Raw genomic sequence first — 9,641 nt, forward strand, 5'->3', positions numbered from 1 at the left:
TGTTCCTGAACTTGCTTCCCCCCCTCCTTTTCTTGTTTTGTGTGTTGTCTTTGTATTCTGTGTTTTTAGTCTATGTGTTTACTTACTGTTTTACCTATGTACTGTACAGCACTTTGTGGCAGCTATGGTTGTTTTAAATGTGCTATATAAATAAAGTTGAGTTGAGTTGAGTTAAAGCTGATAAGCTGTGAGATAAAATTCTCTGTACACAGTAGTGCCATTGTTTCTCAAAGTGACTTTTAGTATTATCCATGTGCCTTGATAAAGTCATTACAAGAATTCATGCATCAGCCTGTGATCTGTGGCCTATTTTACATGCAGTATCAAATGGCATATTAGGTCACCAGACAGATCAAACCATAACATGTTATGCTGTATTTCAGTGGAACATATTTCTTCTCAGAATGAGAGATTTCTGCACAGAATGAATGAATTCTGTGCAGTGCACTCCATATTGCCACTATAAATCCACAGTGAGTTAAAGCGGCACAATGTAAATTTTGAATGAATAAAATAACTTTACTTACTTATGCCTGACCAGGTTATAGGCCGTCGACCATGAAAATATTTGTATTTAGTCTGTATTGCTGAACCCATGTGTCATCTGGAGCCAACTACTGTGGCTTTAAACAGACAAAGTGCTCGACTTAAACCTCTCTTAAAGTCTTTGTAGCAAAAACATAAGAGCAACTCAAATTAATTTGACAGCCAACTAGTGCTGCACGATTCTTGCTCAAATTTAGAAATGAGGTCTCATAGGTGTTTTTCGATTAATCGCGCAGCACCAAAGTAGGCCACATCTTATATATAATCTACGGTTGACCGTTGACCTGAGATTACTTCTGAATATTGGGTCACACTGATCATTAACTAATAACCAGACACTACTGATGTCTGGAGGGCAATGTAAAATCAGACACATTATTGGTTAGTACTAAAACTGCATTTGTTCCTCTTGGAGTCTCATTTACAAAATAACTCAGTCTCATATTGAATGCTGTATTAAACATCAGTTTCAGGTCTTTAATGAAAGAAAGACCACACAGTGCTACTTTAGGATATATTTAAATAGCTATAAAATATTTCACCAGCAGAGGGCAAACATAAACAGTGATTTCATGTGAATGTCCCAATATAGTAATAAATAACCACATTCATTTATAGACTAGAAATGTATAAATCTCATGCAAAAAAGAGGCATGTCATCACGATAACAAATACCCGACACTGGAGTCCAACTATGAGGCTAGAACGGTGAATAGCAGCTTTAGTGAACAAACAGAAGATATGAAATAGCAAAATATCTAGATATGAGTGTAACTTTTCCCCATGGTTCTCCAGCAGTAGTTTTAATACTCTCATTTCACATGCACTGCAATGCAGATTTTCAGATTCAGGGTTTTGGTTTGAAGTCATTCATAGTATTGGTAGAGAGAAGACAGGTTGCCATGACGACAACTACTACAGTAAAAAGTCCATATATGACCCTTTAGGTGACATTTCGTATAGAGGGTATGCGTATGCATAAAGTGAGTGGAAAAGTGAGTTTAATGTCCATTTAACATTGTTTAATGCAATCAGACTTTTCTGTTTGGATGCATGGACTGTCAAGGCCAGAAAGTTGTTTTTTGCCACCGAGTAGGCCTTCCTGCATAACTTCTAATACTAGCCATGTCTTGTATGGAGAGTATAGGTTGCTGCCTTCAGGAAGGAGATATGGTGTTCCAGCGTACAATAAGGTCAGACTGAAGAGGTCTTTTGTCCATCAATCAACTCTGAGGCTTAATCAGGAATTTGGCCAGAACTAGACTGAGCTGTGGACATTGCCCTCTGCCCTTATGTTTTCTATGTATGTAACTGTATTTTATTTCTATTTTTTGTCCTGTGTTATGTCAAATGTGTATATGTGTTGCATACAAGGGCGCTGGGTCACAAAACGAATTTCAGTGCGAAATGACAATAAAGTACTATAATCATATATCACATCATATCAACTTCTGGGTATGATGTCACGCGCATACCCTCATTAACAGCACCACTGCCCTAAACAGTGTTGTTGTTAGTAGTGCCTAAGAATAACCACATATTAAAACACCCAGGAGGAAGTGGACAAAGAAACCGATCCAACAAAGGGGGGGTTCCCAGATTTCCCAGGGGTCGATACTTGGTTTTCCCACTACACCAAGGTTACCTGTTGGCCCCAGAACACAGACACTAGGGTTCATGTGGTGAAGCTCCAAAATAGATCATCAGTCATCAGTAATGACAACAATAGTTCTTCTAAATATAAAAAGGTAGAACTGAGAAAACGTTTTCAAGGGAGACAATCCTGCCTGTTCAATTATTTCAAGTCATTCAAGGAAAAGGAAAAGCTTTGCATTCTGTGCTGGTGAATTAACACTAATGTTAGTCATATCTCAGTTTGAGATCAAAATGTACAAAATTTATGTTGATTTAAAACACAGAGCCACCAGCGATGGCTGAGAGGGTCTGTGTGGCCACAGAGCGCAGGCCAAATGTGGGTACTGAGAGGGGTGTGAGCAGGAACAGCTGGTGCTGTAGTGTCTGCAAACTGTAGCATTTACACTCCTCTGTGACTAGGTAGCACTGCAGCGGCTGGTGGGAGAAGCCATTGGCAAACTCTTCGTGTAGAGCATTGCCTTTCTGAGCCTTCTCTTCAGGGGAAACACACAGGGTCTCCTCCTGGCCGAAGTAGCGTGCAGTGGCGAAGGCAAAGAACAGCCTCAGAAGTTCCCAGCAGCGGGCTTTGGAGGGCAAAGGCGATTCACTGGATGGAGGAGGGTTAGCAGAGGCCTGTACACAGGAGACGGAGCGGCGCGTTTCACGGTTGATGACAATGAGTGCCAGGACGTCGGGGCGGAGGGATACAGAGCCTGGCAAGCAGCGCTCCCCGACAGCCAGGCAACTTCTCAGTGTCTCCACCAGAGGAGACCAGAAATGGCCAACCAGCTCCCTCTCTGCCCTGTGCAGTGAGGGAGTGGGGCCGCACAGCACGCACACATCGACACCCAGAAGCAGCTGGAAGCGGAGCAGGCGGTGGGCCACGGTGGGGCTGCCATGGGGAAGGAACACAGGGTAGTCGCAAGAGGCAGACCCAGACATGGAGAGAGACCGCAGCAGGGCAGATAGTAGCACCACTTCCTGTGGTGCCAGGAGCCACCACTTCTCTGTGGCAGTGGCAATGCGCCCGTGGACCATGAGGCATCCAAACTCACTGTCTGCGGCCTGCGTGAAGCTCTCCAGAGCCTCCTGCAGCAGGGCGGGGTTAGGGGGTAGCAGGCAGTCGGCACAGTGCGTCAGACTCCCCATAATGCCCTCCTGCCTCCCTTCCAATAGCTGATCGATGAGGCCAAAGCAGGAACGGAGGTCCCTCTTCAGCCGCTCCACATTCCTGATGTTCACCAGCTCATCCTGGCCCAGAACCAGCACCATACAGCTCCACACGTTCTCCAACAGCCGACGCAAATGGAGATCCTCCTCCTCTTGACTGTCACGTCCTCTGCCTCCTCCACGTTGCTGTCCCTTCACAGCAATAAGTATCACACTATCATGGAACACTCTCCACACAACTTTACCTCCATGGTCAGTCTCACAGCTGGACAATAGCACGCCCTGCCCACCTCCAAACATATGAACGCCATTCAGGGAACCAATGACGGAGAAGGGAAGCTGTTTAGAGGCTCCTCGGGTAAAAAGTGGAACCCCGCTGTTGGCTGTGAGACAGAGAAGCTGCACTGATCCATCTTGCAGCATTATCCGCCTGGCAGTGGAGAGTGGACGTGAAACGTTTGCTAACGTTAGATTATCTGCTTCGGACGTGGCGGGATACTAACACCTAGCTAATTACGTTAGCTGAATGAATGATACTATTAAGTGCGTTGTTTTCGAGCATCTTTTCCTTACGTACCAGACGTCAACAGATGAGACATGTCATTGGCTACATCCGTAAATTCTGTTGCACAACTTCTCTGTCCACGCTGCTGCACAGACCAGGCTGGACATTCAGTTAATGGTGGTACTTTTTGCAGCAACTTGGCTCATTCATTTTAAGCTAAAGCAAATTATATTTTTTCTCCGCGAAAGGATACAATACCAGTTTCCACAGCAACAGAACTCATCCCCATTCGAGGTTTGCATTGTTTTTCTTCCGGTTGCTTAAATCTCGCGAGATTCAATCACATGTCCACCATACAACTCAGCAGAGCTCCCCCCCCCCCCCCGCCTCTAAATCATGTGACATTTTTGTGTACACTGCAAGTTACAGCCAATCGAGTTAATCTGAAAAACTAATTGCCAGGGGTGGAAGTGAATAATACTAGTGTAAATAAAGGACAAGAAAATATTATAATTTGACTTTTTTTCCCCCTCAATATTACTTTTCATCTTTTACGCTAGATTTAAAACAGTTTACATTGCCTTTGTGTATGAAATGTGCTCAGTCCCTAATGTCCCTCACCAAGAATATCCTTAATGTAGTTTAACTTTATTTTATTCTAGAGATGATTTGTGTTCACTTCAAAAGTACAAAAGTTCTATGTAGGCCTGCTACTAGGTCAAGATTAAGTAAGTGATTAAATCACTGTGAAAGGCTAAATATGGTATTTTGACAACCAACCATTTTCAATATGAAAACACAAATGCACAAATCAGACCATCACTGCCCCGATTCAGTTAAATGCTTTCAAAATGTGGTGGCCATCTTGTCTGGAGGGCATAGCTTGAGGGTGGGAAAAAGGTTCAAAACAAAATAAATATCCTGATTTTTCACACAAAAAAGCTACTCAACTACTTTCCTACAGTACATGCAATTTTATTTTCCACCCCTGGAAAAACACATTGAAACAAATTGAAAATGAGAGAATAACAGGTGTGTGACATGGTAATTTCAAAATAGTTATACAGTGCATTAATTAAACAAATCCACGTGGAATTTAAGACAAACAATAAATGTAAGTCCTTTTAAGCTCTGGTAAATAGAAAACACAATTCCATACTAAATTTACTACATACACTATACTATAACTCAAATCACCTTTTTACCCTTTATTTATGCATATCAAAATATAAATGCACTTTTAACTATATGGACATAGGCTATCTATTTTCCTGGTACATTGCTTCCCATCAAAAGGTGTATGCTGCATCGCAAGTGATGATAAATTAAATGTCCACATTTTGACATGGTCTCAATTAATAGTAAGTAAATTACTATACTGCACAACTGCTATAATAAAACTGACATTACACAATTATAAACAAAAATGTTCACGTCATGTTGTCACATGATTAACAAATGGCAAAATACTATTAAAAAAGTATAAAATACAGAGTGCAAAATACAATTGCTCAACTCTGAGTTTTTTTGATCCCATTGGTGATAAAACAACAAACAAAACCTTTGAGTAGTAAAGAATGTATTTTAATCATTAAATACAAAAAGTCAAGAACAGTGATGACTAAAATAGAACCATATAGAAAAGGCACAATAATTTACTTGAAAATCACCACTGTGCCATGAAAAATAAAACTTGTCTCCTTTCCGCTAATGTGGCTGAAAATAGATGGCATCTTCTGACATGTTCTACACTCCAGAGATTCTGTGGCAGTATAATGGCTTCTCATGAGGAGCAGTGTTGAGGTCAATTTTCCCTGTAGCATCAAAATGAAGGCCTGCAGGACAAGTAAATAAAGACATGTCATTTACTGTATCAGAAATTAGATGGATGTAGTTTCAAATGAGATAAAAAAGCAATAGCTGTAACTAGAAACCTTCTATATCGCAAAACTGCTGTAGTGTAAGCAAACATTTGAAGTCCATAGACTTTGGGCTGCCTGCTATGTTTGTTAAAAGTGCTCTAAACAAACATTAAAAGTCCATAGACTTGGCTGCCGTATGAAAAAGCCAGATGTTGGATGGGCTAGCACACCTCAAAAACATGATCAGTCATGTGAAGGCAGTGACAATGTGTTAGTAATTGATTTGTGTACTGCCATTTCAATTAACCTTTTAACTGAGTGTTGCCATTTACAAGCCCCTAAAAGAAAAGCTATATGCAATATAAACAATGAGCTACCGGTATATAAACATTGATGACATTATTTGAGTAATAAATAAAAAGTGAGGGGCGCTCTTATCATCATACATCATCACATTTCATTCATGCATGTATGGAAAAGCGATTTCTTTCACAAAGAAGGATGAAAAGTGGATCGAGCAAAACAGCAAATCATAACAATTTACTCATTGGGAGATCAAAAGGTCAGAGGTCTTTTGACGAATGAGTGTGGGCTTCAGTTCCTGAGAGATTCTCACAGCCCTCTGTCTACCATATTGCCGGATTTGGTGAAGAACGATAGCACAGAACTGCCAAACTGCTAAAATGGTGGAATTTTAACGGAAACAATACAGGGTCTATGACTCTATGCCCTTTTGGCTTGAAGTTGACCCCTAATAAAACAGTTGAAAATGGGGAAAGTATATACAGTTGGAGGGGGTACAGCATTGCGTAAACAGAGCTATGTCACATTGCATCGTTATGTACATGTTATACAGAGTATAAAGCTTTTCGAAACAAATAGCGCCAATCTTTTGCAGTCATTTTGGGACAAATAGCAATAGCAGCATTTTTCATCCTTGTATAAAAAAAAGCCTCAAATTTAAAAATGTGCGTAAAAGTAGCAGCTCTGTTTACAAGTACAGTAGGACTACTCGATACAGGTCCTTAGGGTGGTTGTATTCACCCCAGAGTCGGGTTCTGCCTGACGTTTTCTCCTCTCCTAAAGGGGAGTTTTTCGTTACCATTGTCGCAAATTCGCAATATTGCTTGCTCTGGGTGGATCTTTGTTGGTTGTAAAGTGTCTTGAGACAACTCGTTGTGATTTGACACTATAATAAAATTGAATTGAATTGAAAAAATTGTATTCCATTGGCTAATCTTTTATCTCAGCAGTTCACAAATCTTGCTGCTGTGTTCGCACATTATTGTATTTCTCCCAATATGGGAGTTGTTTGTCGGTCACAGTTTCAAACTCACTTTGGGTGTGTGTAATCTGTGGGAAGTTATGCGTCTTTGATATCTTGGTATAGTGAGCAGGTGGCTAGAAAGTGTAGCTCTGTTTCCACCACATTTTGTGTACAGTGGGAGCACAGTTTGTCTTCCCTTGGAACAAGCGAGGTCTGTCTGTTGCGGCCTCTCTCTATTGTAAGGCTGTGTTCACCGAGTCTCTACCTAGTCAAGGCTTTTTTCAAGGACATTTTGGGTCGTTTACTGTGCTCAAGCATTCTAGCACTAAAAAGTGAATATACATTATCTTTTTAGTGCTAGATACTATAGCAGAGCTACCAACCTGCACACATTTTGTGTACCAACCACGCAATTCTAGGTGTCTATACGCCTAGAATTGTGTGGTTGGTACACAAAATGTGTGCAGGTTGGTAGCTCTGCTATAGTATTCCACTTTGCTTTGGTTTTGGGTTGTGTCTTTCCAGTATGCTGCCAGGTAGCTTTCTTTTTGTTTCTGGTTAATCTGGTTACGGTTTTCCGCCTGGTTGTGCATTCTTTTTGTTTTCTTATAATCTGGTTAAGTCCAATGGGTTTGCGGTCTGGCTGTGCTTGCGTTTGTGCACAGATTCCCTGGACCAGCTGTAGGTTCTCTCTATGGTCGAGGGCTATGTTATAACGTATGAGTAGACACACTCATACGTTATAACATAGGTTGCTTTCTTTTAGGTGGTTATAAAATATAAGCACTCTCTTCGTTCTTTCGATGAGTGACTAATCTTGGTATTGTCCCAATTCTGCCAATCTCACCCACATACTTCTACTTCTTAACAGCTTTGTGTCTATTACAAATCCTTCAAAAAGAGTAGAGTTACGTACAATTTGCTTATACTGTATGTGGTTAGAAGAGGTGAAACTAATCAGTACTACTCACCAATGAATGCTGTCAGTGGGTTTCATAAGAAGGAGCAGACCTTCTGTGGCCTGAAAGGATTGGTGCTGGACGAAACACCCGTGAGAAGGGGATCCTGGAGGGCATTCTGCATGCAGAACTGTTGAAGATCTGCAGCTGCCTGGGAGACCTGGGTAAACAATCGAGACCACATAAAAACACTCAAGTCCAGGCCAGGGAAGTTTCACATTAAAAATTATCATTTGTAGTAAATCTATAACGTCATAGATCACAGACGCTTGCCATTTTCTACCACAATGATATCAATATTGGGACTGTACAAACACAGACAGAACGTTAGGAAGAGAGGCCACCTAAATGTTAAATTATATATTATTTATTTATGTAAATAATGGTCTGTAATGTACATACTTGAACATTTAGACATTCAAAGCTACAAAACCTGTTGCTAGCCAGCCATTATGGTCATAAACAATTTAAAGGGTAAATGTATGTCTAATAATATACCGTGCATGTTCAAAGAACGTATTTAAATATTTGGAAATCAAGCCACATTTTTACTTCCGAGGTAGCCACAATGTTTATGTGCCCACTGCCTCTTCCTGCATTCGTTTTTAATTTTGCTTTGCTAATTCTTTTTTTCTGTCGCTACAATGCTGAGCAACCAAAACCAAGTAATTTTACTCAATGGTTTGATGCAATGTAACAAAAATCTTGCATCTAATCGGTACGAGGATCCAGAGGTAGCAACATTTTCTTGGCCATAATAAAAGGGTGGGTGGGACAATGCACGGTTTTGGCTTTCATTCAAAGAACTGCACCGTGTCGTTTGAACTAATACGTAATCGTATTAGTTCAAAACTATTACAATTGTATACATTAAATTGTAAAGACACTTTAGAGCTTTATAAAACGTGGTTTTGTAAAGCGCTCCACGCCCTGCTCTGTATTTTCACGTTAGCCCTAGTCAGCTAACACGGTTAGCTCATCAGCTTGATGGAGCGGGTTTGGGTTTTCGCCAAACATATTTTAAGAAAAACGATTATTATTTTTTACCTTCACTCTGTTTATGTTCGCCTCAAAGCGGAGCTGCTGCACAATTTTCTTCATGGCAACCAGATTTGAAGAGCTCGACATTTTCACTGCTATCGTCAGAAAATGTATTCCTGTGCTGTGACCTGAACTGAACAGTGGGATGGATGCGGAGCATGATGCGGAGACAAAAGCAAAGATGACGACGTCCGGATTCCGGTCCATTCTTTACATTTTGTCGCTGCAATCTCGCTTTTACTCCACTAGGGGGCAACAAACGTATGAAAACAGGCCAGGGTCATTCCTATTCGGTGCAGTGTTCCCATGACATAATACAGCATATCTTGTGTAAAATAAGCGAAAACTCATTCCAAAAAGCTTTTCTACCATAGAACAAACAAACTTGTACCTCAGAGTGAAATATAAAAGAATCCCTTTGATTGGAGAATGCCATGTCCATCATGTTTGTCAACTATCAAATCCAATTTATTTGAATTATTATAGTTCTATTGCTTCTCACCAAATGGTACATTTTTAAAGCTTAAATCAATTTGGTCCCAGACTTTACTGGCCCCCCTGTTACACTGATGCAAATCCACCTGTAATTTTGCCAGACAATTTTTCTAGCCACCGTTTAATTTGCCTTTTAAGCAAGGTTTTAGGTTGCATTACTG

General features: G+C 40.7%; 2 protein-coding genes across 2 annotated transcripts; both read right to left on the reverse strand.

The window, feature by feature from the left end:
- Positions 1-1,128: 1,128 nt before the first annotated feature.
- fuz (fuzzy planar cell polarity protein) lies at positions 1,129-4,132 on the reverse strand. The gene has a single exon (XM_083782456.1). The coding sequence runs from the start codon at positions 3,772-3,774 to the stop codon at positions 2,455-2,457; it is 1,320 nt and encodes a 439-aa protein (XP_083638582.1). The 5' UTR covers positions 3,775-4,132; the 3' UTR covers positions 1,129-2,454.
- A 1,286-nt stretch (positions 4,133-5,418) lies between these two features.
- Positions 5,419-9,136, reverse strand: gng5 (guanine nucleotide binding protein (G protein), gamma 5). The gene is made up of 3 exons (XM_083781542.1): positions 8,992-9,136; positions 7,957-8,104; positions 5,419-5,691 (listed from the first exon to the last, which is right to left on the reverse strand). The coding sequence occupies exons 1-2, from the start codon at positions 9,070-9,072 to the stop codon at positions 7,979-7,981; spliced, it is 207 nt and encodes a 68-aa protein (XP_083637668.1). The 5' UTR covers positions 9,073-9,136; the 3' UTR covers positions 5,419-5,691; positions 7,957-7,978.
- Positions 9,137-9,641: the final 505 nt, after the last annotated feature.

The sequence above is a fragment of the Protomyctophum parallelum genome (genome assembly GCF_964188405.1).
Source record: "Protomyctophum parallelum genome assembly, chromosome: 14".
NCBI classification, from domain to species: domain Eukaryota; kingdom Metazoa; phylum Chordata; class Actinopteri; order Myctophiformes; family Myctophidae; genus Protomyctophum; species Protomyctophum parallelum.

What these genes read in the sequence shown, in the direction of transcription:
- gng5 (XM_083781542.1), bottom strand. Translation starts at nt 9,072, where the DNA reads ATGTCGAGCTCTTCAAATCTGGTTGCCATGAAGAAAATTGTGCAGCAG. An exon ending in CGAACATAAACAGAGTGAAG is followed by an intron (nt 8,105 to 8,991) that starts GTAAAAAATAAT and finishes TTGTTTACCCAG; the next exon opens with GTCTCCCAGGCAGCTGCAGA.
- fuz (XM_083782456.1), bottom strand. Translation starts at nt 3,774, where the DNA reads ATGCTGCAAGATGGATCAGTGCAGCTTCTCTGTCTCACAGCCAACAGC.